The sequence below is a fragment of the Monodelphis domestica genome, chromosome 1 (genome assembly GCF_027887165.1).
Source record: "Monodelphis domestica isolate mMonDom1 chromosome 1, mMonDom1.pri, whole genome shotgun sequence".
Classification (NCBI taxonomy): Eukaryota; Metazoa; Chordata; class Mammalia; order Didelphimorphia; family Didelphidae; genus Monodelphis; species Monodelphis domestica.
In genome coordinates this window covers 300,229,077-300,245,445 of record NC_077227.1, presented here as the reverse complement: position 1 = coordinate 300,245,445, position 16,369 = coordinate 300,229,077, and the positions used below count along the sequence as shown (strand labels likewise).

Below are 16,369 nucleotides of genomic sequence, written 5' to 3'. Positions count from 1 at the left end.
AAAACATTAACTGCTCATGGATAGGACGAGCCAATATAATAAAAATGACCATCCTAACCAAACTTATTCATCTATTTAGTGCCATACCCATTGAACTACCAAAATACTTCTTTACTGATTTAGAAAAATCCATAACAAAGTTCATTTGGAAGAACAAAAGATCAAGGATATCCAGGGAAATAATGAAAAAAAAAAACACATATAATGGGGGCCTTGTAGTCCCTGACCTAAAACTATATTACAAAGCAGCAGTCATCAAAACAATTTGGTACTGGCTAAGAAACAGAAAGGAAGATCAGTGGAATAGACTGGGGGAAAGCGACCTCAGCAAGACAGTATATGATAAACCCAAAGATCCCAGCTTTTGGGACAAAAATCCACAAAAATTGGAACACTGTGTGGGAGAAACTAGGAATAGATCAACACCTCACACCCTACACCAAGATAAATTCAAAATGGTTGAGTGACTTAAACATAAAGAAGGAAACCATAAGTAAATTGGGTAAACACAGAATACTATAAATGTCAAACCTTTGGGAGGGGAATGACTTTAAAACCAAGCAAGAACTACAAAGAATCACAAAATGTAAAATAAATAATTTTGACTACATCAAATTAAAAAGCTTTTGCACAAACAAAAAAAACCAAAATGGGCAAGGGACATGGATAGGCAGTTCTCAGATAAATAAATCAAAACTATTAATAAGCACATGAAGAAGTGTTCTAAATCTCTTATAATCAGAGAGATGCAAAGAAAAACAACTCTGAGGTATCACCTCACACCTACCAGATTGGCTAACATAACAGCAAAGGAAAGTAATGAATGCTGGAGGGGATGTGGCAAAGTAGGGACATTAATTCATTGCTGGTGGAGTTGTGAACTGATCCAAGCATTCTGGAGGGCAATTTGGAACTATGCCCAATGGGCGACACAAGAATATCTACCCTTTGATCCAGCCATAGCACTGTTGGGTCTGTACCTCAAAGAGATAATGGACAAAAAGACTTGTACAAAAATATTCATAGCTATACTCTTTGTGGTGGCCAAAAACTGGAAAACGAGGGGATGCCCATCAATTGGGGAATGGCTGAGCAAATTGTGGTATATGTTGTTCATGGAATACTATTGTGCTAAAAGGAATAATAAAGTGGAGGAGTTCCATGGAGACTGGAACAACCTCCAGGAAGTGATGCAGAGCGAGAGGAGCAGAACCAGGAGAACATTGTACACAGAGACTAATACACTGTGGTATAATCGAACGTAATGGACTTCTCCATTAGTGGTGGTGTAATGTCCCTGAACAATCTGCAGGGATCTAGGAGAAAAACACTATCCAGAAGCAGAGGACAAACTGTGGGAGTAGAAACTCCGAGGAAAATCAACTGCCTGAATACAGCAGTTGAGGGGATATGACAGAGGAGAGACTCTAAATGAACACTCTAATGCAAATATTATCAACATAGCAATAGGTTCAAATAAAAAAAACATGTAATGCCCAGTGGATTTACGCGTTCGCTATGGAGGGTGGGGGGGGAGGAAATGAAAATGATCTATATCTTTAATAAATAATGCTTTGAAATGAAAAAAAAATAGAGAGGTTTGCCTAAAGGCCCAAAAGATTAAATAACTCACCCAAAGTTAAAAAAAAACAAAAACTCTGCTGGATATGGAGGGTTTTCCCTTGTTCTCTAAGGAACAATTCGTTTTGAATCAAAGGAGTGCTGTCCTATTAATAATCAGAAAGCTATTTCTTCGATCCAATCAGTATTTTTCTGTAGGACCCACTTTCTTGACTGTAGCTGCTGGTGGAAAGGTTATGTTAGTGTTATGTCCTTTTCCCCTTTCCAAAAACCTCTAGCTACTTAGATGCCATTTGATAATCTATGACATTATCAAGAATCGTTGAGTAGGTAGATTCACTTAAATCCAACAAATATTTATTTATGCTTACTATGTACAGAAGTCTATTCTTGATGCTGGAAGGAGGCAATGTATATTAAGGCCAAAATACTTTTCTGAAGTGCTATTGGGAATTCATTGCTCAATACCCCCCATATATTGGAGCAGGTGTTTTTTTCTGCAGAATAATTTTATGTGAGCAATCCTCTTTCTGTGGGATTTATAATTGCCTCGTAGTATTTATCCTTAGACCTGTATAGAGTACCAAAAGGTACTCAAGTTACTAAATGTGGTTTGTTGGGAGGGTGGCTGCATTATAAGGGAAAAATGATGACTTTGACAACAGGCTTTTATTTTACTGGTTTGTGATACTGTGATGGGGTTCCTTCTGTGGACACAAGCCATCCTAATAGCACTATACATCATTATGACAAAGGATAGATTTGGAGAAAACTTGAGCTGAAATGAAAGAATTGAATTTTGATTATTTTAACGGTTGAAAGTGACATTACCTAGACATCACTTGGTAAATTGTAAGCAGGAATGAAATTGCTTTAAAATGTATCCAGAAATACTTTTCTACAGCTGTGATAAAGTCATTCAGTTGTATTTAAGAATGCATTTCTATCTATACCACTCTGAGATAGGCTTTGTGCTGAGCTTAGGGGACAGAGCCCAGAGAGGACAGAGAAAGAGGCCTGCTTATTGTTTTCCTTGGCTTCCAAAGTGGAACATTTTATCCAATGTTTGTTTTGGTCTTTGTGTAGTATGGTGAAAGGAAGGCTGGATTTGAAGTTGAATCCTAGTTCTGCAACTTGCTAGATCACCATAGCAGATCACATAACCTTTCAGATCCTTAGCTTCTGAATCTATAAAATGAATGGATTGCATAAGATGATTTCTTAGGTCCCTTAGGACCACAAGGACTCAAAGTTCACTCAGTCTCACTGTCATTAATTCTATGATCTAGCCTAAATCCTAGTCTGAGCATGTGGTTGTGTAGTGGAAATATCACTAGGTTTACAGTCAGAAAGAACTGAGTTGGAGTCCTATTTCAGAGGCTTACTAGATGTGTTACCCTGTGTAACTTCTCTCTGGCTTGGTTTCCACATCTAGAAAATGAAGATAATAGAACTTCTATTAGAGGGTTATTATGAAGATCAAATAGAAAATGTTTTGAAAATATTCATTGTACCCGTAAATGGCAGGTGATATTTGTCTCCCCTTCTTACTCCTTATCCCTCTCCCTCCACCAGAATGTAAACTTCTTGTGCAAAATTGTTTATTTTATTCCCTATCACAGTGACTGGCACATAGTAGGTTCTTAATTAATTCTTGTTGATTGATTGAGGATGATGCTTCTGATGAGGTTTGTAAAAAAAAATCACCTTATCTTAGTGAAGCTTAATTAATTGGGAATCCTAATGATTCAATAGCCAATGACTTTTCAGTACTTTTTTCCCCCTGGATCTTTAATATCCAAAATGTCTAATATCTCCTTCCCCTATAAGATGATGGACATGTGACCCTCCCAGAAGCAGTCTCTGGGACTGCAAACTGATTAGCTTGTTTAATGACTGCTCTCTCTCATGACTCTCTTTATACATTGGAGTTACAGCTTTATAATCTGTTTCTTAGAAAGTAATTTTCAAACTGTTCACTGTAGGAACCCCAGATTCATATCCACTCTGCTGTTGTTTCTCCTCAAGGTGATAGGAAGAAGAAAACTGAGAGTAGCTGAGGGGGTGGGGCTTTGCTTGATTAAAAATAAAATGCTTTGAATGGTTGGGGTCTAAGCCTTATTATATTGTGACCATTAAACCCATAACCCACCAAAGAAAAGACTCTGCACTATTTGCGGTGTTGGCTAATAGGTTTTTTTTTCCCTTTTTGTGTATGTCTGTTTCATGGTCTTAGGCAAAAGAAGGGGAACATGGCCCACAAACACCGGACTGGAACCTCAAATGTAGTCAAGTGCAAACCTTGCACAGCTTCAGCACACACCAGCCTTGTCTGTGGCTCTGATGGCCACACCTACACCTCCAAGGTAAATGTTCTTTTTTCTCTATAGGTCTTTTCCATCATCATTGTTATTTTCAATAAGCATTCTCTAAAAGACTTTATAGCATTTGAGCTGAACCAAAAGAGTCTCCCCACTCCATATGTCCCCTTGTCAATGAATACAAACATGCATACACAAGCACTCACTTTTGTGAATGCATAGACACATGTACACACATGCCATCTTTGCCATCCTTGAGTTTTATGCCAGATCACAAAGTTACATTATTTAGGGCAAAGCACAAGTGCTTTAAGTGGCAGAAGACAAAGGGAAAATATATTTCAGTGGGCCAGATCAGAAAGGTTCATCATGGTTATTAGTTCATGAATGGGTTGAGCAGGAAGGGGGAAATTTCTTAACAATTTTTCACTGAACTAGGAAGACTTCAAGGAAGAGAGGGTTTTAGAACCATTTAAATGATGAGAATGAGGCAACCTGAGTGTTGTGGAGCAAGTGGCCCATGCCACTAGTTTACTGAAAGTGAGAATATGACCAACAGATGTCCATCCATGGACATGAAATAGTGCCCTAATTTATAGGACTACATTTTTGGTTTTAAGGAAAAAATAGTGAAAATTTTGTCAAAAATGGGATGAATCAGGAGGCAGAGTCAAGATGGCAGCATAGAGGCACAAATGTTCAGACCTCTGAAAACCCTTCCTTACTGATTGCAAACTAAATGCTCCTAGGGGACTTAAAATCAAACCTAACAATAAGATGGAGCCAAGGAACCCTCCTGCTGGACTCAACTTAAAAGGTAGGCCCCCAAAAGCCAGAATTCAAGAACATTCCAGTTTAAGAGGAAGGAAGGAGGATCCCAGCATCCTTTGCAGCAGCTGGAACCTCTCCTCAGGCAAAGGCTCTGGGCTGGAGGGCGTATCTTGCGGGCAAAGCTGTGTCAGTCTCAGAACATTCAAAACAGACAGTGGGGAGGCAGAGAGAGGAGAAACACAGAGCACAGAGCAGGAGGCATAGTTGCAGCAGCAGAGACACTGCATATTGCCCCACCCCTTCCCAAGGTTTCAGCCCCAGGGCACATCCAGCAAACAAGCCAGAATTAATCCCATCAAAGCCTTCAAAGGACAAGGAAGCTCAAGCTACAAAACCCACCCCCCACAGACTGCTGGAACTAATTCCAACACAGCTTCCAGAGGGCAGAGAAGCTCAAGCTCCAACACCCCTCCCCCACAGACTGCCCTGAGAGATTTACTGACAAAACTCCAAGGGTGAAGGCTGAAAAAAAAGCCCAAAACCACACACAAAAAATTAGAGGATCAAGAGCTCAGGCAACAGTGGGGAGTAAAGAAGGGATAAATAGGAACAAACAACAGAAAAAGAAAAAAAGAAATTACAATTGACAGGGTCTACACAGGCAATGAACAAAGAGCAAACAGAAAAGAGCATGAGAGAACTCCAAGCAAAAAAACAGAAAGCCCAGTGAATTGGATACAAGTCCTGGAAGAACTCAAAATACAATTCAAAACACAATTAAGAGAGGCTGAAGACAAGTTTAAAAGCAAGATAAGTCATCTGGAAACAGAAAACAGTGTTTTGAAAGCCAAAATTAATCAGTTTGAAAATGAGGCAAAAGAGATGAAAGAGGAGGCAAAGAAGATGAAAGATGAGGGAAAGGAGATGAAATATAATGCAAAGATGATGAAAAAGGACCTCCAAAGAAAATCAGACCAGAAGGAGAGGATGACCAAAAAGCCAGGGATGAAATCCAGTCTTTCAGAACCAGAATACAACAATTATAAGCAAGTGACTTCACAAGGCAGCAGGACAATATAAAACAGAATCAAAAGAATGAAAAAAATGAGGAAAATATGAAGCACCTCATTCACAAAACAGAAGATTCAGAAAATCATTCCAGGAGAGACAACTTAAGAATCATTGGTCGACCAGAAGACCATGGCAAAAGAAAAAGCCTGGACATCATACTACAGGAAATTATCCAAGAAAACTGCCCCAATATTCTAGAACAAGAGGGAAAAGTGAATACTGAAAGAATCCACAGATCACCTCCTGTACTTAATCCTCAACTGACAACACCCAGGAATGATTTAGTAAAATTCAAGAACTATCAGTCCAAGGAAAAATATTACAAGCTGCTAAGAAGAAGTCATTCAGATACCATGGAACCAAAGTGAGGATAACACAGCATCTGCCTATATCTAAACTAAAGGACCAAAAGGCATGGGATATGATATTCCAGAAAGCCAGGGAACTAGGTCTACAACCAAGAATCAACTACTCAGCAAAACTGACTATATTCTTACAGGCCGAAGAATAGTCATTCAACAAAATAGAAGAATTCCAAGAATTTGTAAAGAAATGACCAGATCTGAACAGAAAATTTGATGTCCAAGAACAGAACTCAAAAGAAGTATCAAAAGTTCATCAAAAAAGAGGGGAAAGGGGGGCAGCTGGGTAGCTCAGTGGATTGAGAGCCAGGCTTAGAGATGGGAGGTCCTAGGTTCAAATCTGGCCTCAGACACTTCCTAACTGTGTGACCCTGGGCAAGTCACTTGACCCCCATTGCCTAGCCCTTACCACGCTTCTTCCTTGGAGCCAATACATAGTATTGACTCCAAGATGGAAGGTACGGGTTTAAAAAAAGAGGGAAAAAAGAAAAACAAAACAAAACAAACAAAAAAAACCCTTTTTAAGAGATTCAATAAGTTAAAATGATATGTATCCCTATAAGAAAAGAGGTCATTGGTAACTCTTAAAAACTGTTGTTATCACCTTGGAATCTAGAAGAATTATACTTAGAGGGAACAGTGACGAACTGTATAGGATGAAATAACAAGATGTAAATAGGTATGTAGATATATGCATGCATAAATACATATACATGTGTATATATATATACATATATATACAACTAGAGCTGAAAAAGAGGTTAATACTAAAATAAATGGGAAAAGAAACAAAAGGGGGTAAATTTATATGTCACAAAGAAGCTCATGGCAGGAGGCGGTAAAGGGTAAAGGGTTGGAGACAGGAAATACTCAAATCATATGTGCATTGAAATTGACCCAAAGAGGAAGAACAATCCAATCTATAGGGGCAGAGAATAGATTTGCTCTGTAGAGAGGAGTAGAAGGGTAACAAACAGACTGGTGGGGAGGGAAGCCATATAACGGAGGGAGAGGATGGTAGTTTTAAAAAGACTGCAAAGAAAATAAGGGAGATAGAAAGGTAAGTAAAATAAGTGTGGGAATTACAGAGACCGATTAAAACAAAACATTGGTGTATAAGGAAATTGTGAAAGAAGAAAAGCATGACTAGGAGTAGAAATCAAAATGCTGGGAAATACACAGCTGGTATTCATAACTCCGAATGTGAATGGAATGAACTCACCTGTAAAACTGAAGCAAATAGCAGAGTGGGTTAGAATTCAAAACCCTACCATATGCTGTCTACAAGAAACACACATGAGGAAGGTAGATACGTATAGGCTGAAAGTAAGGGGATGGAGCCAAATCTATTGGGTATCAATTGATAAAAAGAAGACAGGAGTTGAAAGCATGATATCTGACAAACTCAACATAAAAATAAATCTAGTTAAAAGAGATAGGGAAGATAATTACATCCTGACAAAAGGCAGTATAGACAATGTGGACATATCAGTATTCAACAAGTATGCACCAAATGGCATAGCATTAAGGTTTCTAAAAGAGAAACTAGTGGATGCCAAGGATGAAATAGATAGAAAGACCTGAACCTTCCTCTATATAAACTAGAAAAATCAAACAAAAATTTAAATGAGAAAGAGGTAAGAGAAGTGAATGAAATCTTAGAAAAAAATAGTTAGTAGATATGTGGAGAAAAATAAATAGGGACAAATAGGAATACATCTTCTTTTCAGCAGCATATGGTACATTCACAAAAATTGACCATGTATTAGGGCCTAAAAATATTCCAAACAAGTGCAACAGAGCAGAAATGATAAATGCAACCTTATCAGATCATAATGCAATGAAAATAACAATTAGTAAGGGTACATGGAGAGGTAAATCAAAAATTAATTGGAAATTAAACAATACAATTCTCCAAAACTGGTTAGTCAAAGAACAAATCTTAGAAACAATTAATAATTTCATTGAAGAAAATGACAATGACGAGACATCCTTTCAAAACCTACGAGATTCAGCCAAAGCAGTACTCAGGTAAATTTTTATTCTTGAGTTCATATATTAACAAATTAGGGAGGGTAGAGGTCAATGAATTGGGCATGCAAATTAAAAAAACTAGAAAGTGAACAAATTAAAAATCCTCAGATGAAAACTAAATTAGAGATCCTAAAAAATCAAAGGAGAAACTAATTAAATTGAAAATGAAAGAACTATTGATTTAATAAATAAGACTAGAAACTGGTACTTTGAAAAAACAAATAAAATATACAAAGTACTGGTCAATCTAATTAAAAAAAAGAAATAAAAAAAAACAAATTGACAGTATCCAAGATGAAAAGGGAGACCTCGCCTCTAATGTAGAGGAAATTAAGGCTATCATTAAAAATCATCATGCCAAATTATATAGCAACATATATGGCAATTTAGGTTATATGGGTGATTACTTACAAAAATATAAATTGCCTAGACTAACAGAGGAAGACATAGATTACTTACATAACCCCATATCAGAAAAAGAAATTGAACAAGGCATCAAAGAACTCCCTAAAAAAAAATCCCCAGGTCCAAATGGATTCACAAATGAATTCTATCAAACATTAAAAGAACTAATCCCAAAATTAAACAAATTATTTGACAGAATAAGCCAAGAAGGAGTTCTACAAAATTCATTTTACGTCACAAACATGGTACTGATCCCAAATCCAGGCAGGTCAAAAACAGAGAAAGAAAACTATAGACCAATCTCCCTAATGAATATAGATGCAAAAATCTTAGATACAATACGAGCAAAAAGACTCCAGCAAGTCATCACAAGGGTCATCCACTATGACCAGGCAGGATTCATACCTGGAATGCAAGGATGGTTCAATATTAGGAAAACCATCCACGTAATTGACCATATTAACAAGCAAACTGACAAAAATCACATGATTATCTTAATAGATGAAGAAAAGCCTTTGATAAAATACAACACCCATTCCTACTGAAAACTCTAGAAAGTATAGGAATAGAAGGGCCTTTCCTAAAAATAATAAACAGTATATATCTAAAACTATTAGCAAACATCATCTGCATTGGGGGTAAACTAGAAGCCTTCTCAATAAGAACAGGAGTAAAACAAGGATACCCATTATCACCTCTATTATTTAACATTGTACTAGAAACACTAGCAGTAGCAATAAGAGAAGAAAAAGAAATTGAAGGTATTAAAATTGGCAATGATGAGACCAAGCTATCACTCTTTGTCGATGATATAATGGTTTATGTAAGGAATCCTAGAGAATCAACCAAAAAGTTACTCGAAATAATCAACAACTTTAGCAAAGTTGCAGGATACAAAATAAACCCGTATAAGTCATCAGCATTTCTATATATCTCTAACCCATTTCAGCAGCAAGAATTAGAAGGAGAAATACCACTTAAAATCACCCTAGACAATATAAAATTCTTAGGAATCTATCTGCTGAGACAAACACAGGAACTATATGAACACAACTACAAAACACTTTTCAGAGTTAAAACTAGATGTAAACAATTGGAAAAACATTGATTGATCATCGGTGGGACGAGCTAACATAATAAAAATGACAATCCTACCCAAATTAATTTACTTATTTAGTGCCATACTCATTAAACTACCAAAAAACTTCTTTAATGAATTAGAAAAAAAAATCATAATTAAGTTCATTTGGAAGAACAAAAGATCAAGGATAACCAGGGAAATCATGAAAAAAAAATGCAAAGTAAGGAGAACTTGCAGTCCCAGATCTCAACCTATACTATAAAGCAGTGGTTATCAAAACAATTTGGTACTGGCTATGAGACAGAAAGGAGGATCAGTGGAATAGACTTGGCGTAAATGATTTCAGGAAGACAGTTTATGACAAAACTAAAGACCCCAGCTTTTGGGACAAAAATCCATTATTTGATAAAAACTGCTGGGAAAATTGGAAGACGGTGTGGGAGAGATTAGGTTTGGATCAACACCACACACCCTACACCAAGATAAATTCAGAATGGGTGAATGACTTGAACAAAAGGAAGGAAACTATAAGCAAATTAGGCGAACACAGAATAGCATACATGTCAGACCTTTGGGAAGGGAAAGATTTTAAAACCAAGGAAGACTTAGAAAGAGTTGACTACATCAAATTAAAAAGCTTTTGTACAAACAAAACCAATGTAACTAAAATCAGAAGGGAAGCAACAAATTGGGAAACAATCTTCATAACAAAAACCTCTGACAAAGTTTTAATTACACAAATTTACAAAGAGCTAAATCAATTGTACAAAAAATCAAGCCATTCTCCAATTTGTAAATGGGCAAGGGACATGAACAGGCAGTTCTCAGCCAAAGAAATCAAAACTATTAATAAGCACATGAAAAAGTGCTCTACATCTCTTATAATCAGAGAGATGCAAATCAAAACAACTCTGAGGTATCACCTCACACCTAGCAGATTGGCTAACATGACAGCTATGGAAAGTAGTGAATGCTGGAGGGGATACGGCAAAGTTGGGACATCAATTTATTGCTGGTGGAGTTGTGAATTGATCCAAACATTCTGGAGGTCAATTTGGAACTATGCCCAAAGGGCGGTAAAAGACTGTCTGCCCTTTGATCCAGCCATAGCACTACTGGGTTTTTTACCCCAAACAGATAATAAGGAAAAAGACATGTACAAAAATATTCATAACTGCCCTCTTTGTCATGAAAAAAATTGAAAATGAGGGGATGCCCTTCAATTGGTGAATGGCTGAACAAATAGTGGTAAATGTTGGTGATGGAATACTATTGTTCTGAAAGGAATAATAAAGTGGAGGAATATATGGGGACTGGAACAACCTCCAGGAAGTGATGCAGTGTGAGACGAGCAGAACCAGGAAAACATTGTACACAGAGCCTGATATACTGTGGTACAATGCACTGTAATGGACTTCTCCATTAGTGGCAGTGCAGTGATCCTGAACAACTTGGAGGAATCTACAAGAAAAACCACTATCCACATTCAGAGGAAGCACTGTGGGAGTAAAAACACAGAAGAAAAATAACTGCTTGAATACATTGGTCAAAGGGATATGGTTGGAGATGTAGACTCTAAATGAACATCCTAGTGCAAACCACAACATGCAAATAGGTTCTGACCAAGGACACAAGTAATACCCAATGAAATTGCATGTTGGCTGTGGGAAGCATGGGTGGAGGGGAGGGAGGAAAATAAAATGAGTATTGTAACCAAAAAAATTAAATTAAATTAGATTTTTAAAAGCCCTTCTTTCTTCCTACCTTTCATATTAATCCAACTATCACCAACCACTTAGTCATTCAGGTTCACAACTTGGGTATCATCTTTAACTCCTCACTTTCATAACCAATAAATTGATAACCATATCATATCCAATAAATCCTATCATTCTTCATTGGTGACAGATCCATGATGGTGTTTTAGGAGCACCTAAATCTATAACTTCTCCAATAATCCTTCCAAACCAATATTTATATAATGCTTCAAAGAAAAAAGAAATCCAAACCCAAGAAGAAGCCATGAGCCTCTTCTACTGGAAAGAGCTTGAAAAATAGACATAGTAGGTCGATTTTCATGATGCCTGGACACCCTTGGTCCACTGGCTACACTGAAAAATTTTCCTGATGGCAGGCTAACACAATTGGTTACCTCAACCAGTCGAATCCAGTATACCAGCAAAGGATTGAGAAAAGAGAAGATTCAGTCTGAAGGCAGAACAGTTAAAACACTCAGGTTCAGTTAATCAACAGAGAGCCATCCATAAACATCCATTGGGCTGGGGGTGGGGGAGAGAAAAAAGTAAATAAAATGAGTAAACAAGAGACAGGAGAGTAAGAGCTACAATTGAAAGCTTCAGTGGGTGTAAGGACTAAAGAACAGAATCAGTGGATGAGGACAGGATCCAGAAAATATCAAGCAAAGCCTCAAAATAACCAGGGAATTGGATGCAGGCTATGGAGGAGCTAAAAAAGGATTAAAAATCAAATAAGACAGGTTGAAGAAATATGGTAAAAGGAAAATAGTAGCCTGAAAAGCAAAATAGGTTATCTGGAAACAGAGACACAGGCATTGAAAGCCAGAATTGACCTGCTGGAAAATGACACACAAAAACAATTGGAAGAAGAGAAGAATGACTTGAAAGGAAGAATGACAGACCAAAAGGAAAAGGAAAATAAAAAGGGTGGAAGAAATTCAGTCTTTAAAAATTAGAATTGGGCAATTCGAAATTAATGACCTCACAAGACACCAAGACATACTAAAACAAAATCAAAAGAATGAAAAAAATTGAAGATGATTGAGAAAACAAATGACCTGGAGAATAGATCAAGAAGAGACAATTTAAGAATCATTGGACTATCATTCTTTATTTGTTAACTTTTCTCATTTATAACACCTTCTCTGATGCTGCCACCAGTCTGGTATAGGTCCTTATCACTTCATACCTGAACTATTGTAATAGCCTAGCCTTCAGATTGGTCTTGTCCAATCATATTTCTTCCATTCTAGTCCATCTTGCTTTTGGATGCTAAAGTGATTTTCCTAATGAACCACTTTGAGGACCATGTCATTTCTTACCCTGCCCCACCTCTAGTCAATGAACTCTAGAGGCTCTCTATTACTTATAACATTAAAAATAAAATCCTCTGGCTTTTAAAGCCCTTCAAAACCTGATCCTCCTTTCTACTCTTCTATCCTTCTTATTGTACTGACATCTTTAGTCTTCCTTGAACAAAACACTCCATCTCACAGCTCTATATTTTTACTAGCTCTCCCCCATGCCTGGAATTTTCTGTCCCCTCATATCCATCTCCTGGCTTCTCTGATTTCCTTCAAATCTGAAATAAAATCCCAGTTTCTATAAGAATTCTTTCCCATCCTTTTATTGTTATTATCTTCCCTCAGTTAATTATCTCCCCCTTTTTTTCTGGATTTATCTTGTTTGTACATGATTATTTTCATGTTGTTCCCTCCATTGGGCTGTGAACTCCATGAGAATGGAGATTATTTGTTGCCTTTTCTAATATCCCCAGAACTTTTCACAGTCGTTGGAACTTGAAACATGTTTAATAGATGCTTGTTGATTTAACTTTGATCTTGGCAATTTAAGTCTAGCTGGATTATCACTGGGTCAAAGGATATCTATAGTTTAGAGCCTTTTTTGACATGGTTCCAAATGGCTTTCCAGAATAATATAATGTGTTATATATGGAAATAGATACTCAATGAATTATTGTTTAATATAGATTGAATGAATTCTGAGTTCAAGATCACTGATATAGACAAAAAATGCCAATTGAAGATCAGTATTTGCCTTGGCATATAGCATATTGTACATCAGATTTGGCAGAAACATTTCTACTTGTGTTTGTTCTGGGAAGTGTTTTTTGAATGTCAACTTCATATGATTTTGGGCCTGCCAGGAGCAGCAGTATTTTTGTCAGATACAGCTGGGGATGCTGTCAGTAGTTCAAAAAATTTTCCAGGAAGACTGCTGTTGATCACTCATGATCCTTGATGTGGTAGCTTAGATTGTTATTTATCATTTATAAACCAGGAATGAACTGTTGAAGTTGGCAAAAACGGTCCTTCTTGCAATGATTTCCTCTTTTTTAGAACAGAAATCACCACTGAAATTCCTCCCCTCCCACCCAGGTTGTCATAAACCTTTCTGTTCCAGGCACAGTTAGCATGAACACAAGGAAGGAGATAAATGATTTCCTTAAACAGGAATTTGGGCTTGGGTCTTTTATTAGTGAACCAAAGTTAATGTTTTTGGGATCACTATCCAGATCAACTTGAGCTCTGAATGCCTGTTAACAGAAAATCATCCATTTCATCCCATACTTCCTAAGATCTTTCCTAGAGCAAAAGAAAATTAATAAATCATAAAGAAACTCCACTCATTTCCATTCTGGCCTCATAAGCAGTGCTGAAAGCCACCTTGACATTACAATCATTATTGGTATGCAAAAAAATAGCAATGTTCTCTCAATTTCCTTTTGCATCTATCTTCTATTCAGCTTACCTTACTCTCATGAGTCTCTTTGTAAATTTTAATGTACTTTATCAAAATTAGTTATTGTAAAAATAATTATTGTTATTACTATTGCTTTTCCAAAGAATTCAGAGCACTATTATATCTTGCTTCATTTGAATTTGCAAAAACCTTTCCCCCAATTTTATAGGTAATGAAAACTAAAGTTTAGAAAAATTCCATATGCACAGAAAATCAGTGGCAATTAGGGGCTAGAATCCTAGGCTTCCAACTTCTATTCCTATGCTATATCCATTGAATTATTTGAATTAAAAAAATATATATTTGATTAAAAACTAGAAAGTATGCCTGGAAAGATCTAGGATTTTGATTTCTCTTAAAGAACCTTTTGGAAAATGTAGTTTCCCTTTTGTAAGAGGAATGAAACCACCAAGACTCAACTGGATGTACTCATGCCACCCCTCTAATATTTAACTCCTTAATAACTGTTGATCAATTAATAAATAGTTCTTTTATGCCTAGATTTATATCTGTACCTAGAAAAAACATTCCTGGTTTAACTTTCACTGAGAAGAATACATCTGCAATGTGTTTGGGTATGTGCATTTAGAGAGTTTGTTCTGAAGTATTGACTTTTAAAAAACTTTTTTGTCATTATAAAGATTATATTCCTATGATTGCTTTCAAAAATAAAGGTCAGATTTAATGCCTTAACAAATAAAATCTTTATTGCTGGTAATTTCCTGGAACCAAGGTCCTCATTGAACTAAGGTCTAGAAAAGAGCTTAGAGATCATATAATCCTTGGCTTTTATTTTACAGATGAATAAACTGAGGCCCAGAGAACTTAAATGACTTGCTCACATTCACAAGAACAAAAAAGAAAACACTAATTTCCCTTCCAGGTGCTTACATTCTATTGGCAGAGGGATATAGCATGGATCAAGATAAGTAGACAAAAAGCATTTACAGAGTAATTCCAAAAGAGACAATTTATTAACAACTGGAATATCAGGCAAGTTATTGGAGGTAGTACCCAAACTTTCCTTGAAATGAAACTCAGTAGCAGAGCTACACCTTATAAGATGTGTATCTAAGTCCTAGCTTTTTGCAACTATACTGTGTGATCTTAGATAGACTGCATTTCCTCTTTCAACCTCAATTATCTTTGTGAGATGTCTTCCAGGAGTGACAGGCCAGTAGGTTATGACCAAGCCAGCAAGACCCATCCAAGTGACCCATGTAGGCTGGCAGCACCTTCCTGGAACTGAAACCATGTATGTACTGTGACAAGGAAATCACTTTAAAAGACTGATATATATTAATTTAAGGTCGCCAAGGAATTCAGCTATGTAATTCCTAAATGAAAACTCAAGTCAGCAGTCTACCTTTTATGGAGTTTTTAATTACAAACAGGAGGAAAAAAGGTATTAGAGAGAGAGAGAGAGAGAGAGAGAGAGAGAGAGAGAGAGAGAGAGAGAGAAAGGGGAGAGAAGGGAATAGGGCTTAAATACCCCCTCTGTTTAGCCTGGGCCAAAAGGCCCAAGCCCTTAGATAGCTGAGGCAAAGAAAAGAGATCAGTCCCTATCACTCACGTGACCAAAATGGAGAAACAGTCTCAGGGGCCTCCACCTCCAGCCTCCTTCAGAGCAAGCCTTCTCAGAGCACAACCTCTCAGAGCAAAACCTCTCGAATCCCCTAGTCCTCAGACCCCCTCTATCTTTAAGGAAACCATCTAAGTTCCCTCCCCTCAGTTCTCACATCTACCAATCACTGTCCATGTCTTCCCTGTGCCAATGATGGCTCTAGCTTAACCCAGGACCACCCAGAGGTCTTCCCCTTTGCACATGTCTATTGAAGGTCATATTCTCAAATAATTAAATCTTGATCCTTTGCTGCAGCCCTTCCTAAATCCTGTTAGACTGAGTAGTGTGGAGATTGTATTTTCTAAGACCTGGTTCTGTCATTCCAAGTATCTCTATTGTATCAATTCTAAAATCAATCATGACTCAAAGAACTTCCTGTTCTATGCTTAAGCATAGGTCAAAGCCCTTTCCATTGTTTAGCAAAAGGTTTCTGTCCTAAAGTAGTCTTAGGTAGGGAGGAGAAGGACCCTCCCATGCCTAGGGTTTCACATTCCAATAGAGTTTCTTACTATCAGTAGGAAATTTTTTCCAGTATGAAATTTCCCAATGGAGAAATTTCCAACATTCATAAGTCTAAGAAATTTTAAGGTTTACAATCC

General features: G+C 37.0%; 1 protein-coding gene across 4 annotated transcripts in view; it reads left to right on the top strand.

The window, feature by feature from the left end:
* SPOCK1 (SPARC (osteonectin), cwcv and kazal like domains proteoglycan 1) overlaps positions 1–16,369 on the top strand; it is a 1,018,929-nt gene that overhangs the window by 690,276 nt on the left and 312,284 nt on the right. For all 4 annotated transcript variants that reach the window (XM_056821153.1, XM_056821162.1, XM_056821146.1 and 1 more), the window contains one exon: positions 3,818–3,947. In XM_056821153.1, coding sequence (XP_056677131.1) covers positions 3,818–3,947 — 130 coding nt within the window. The remainder of the gene's footprint in view (positions 1–3,817; positions 3,948–16,369) is intronic.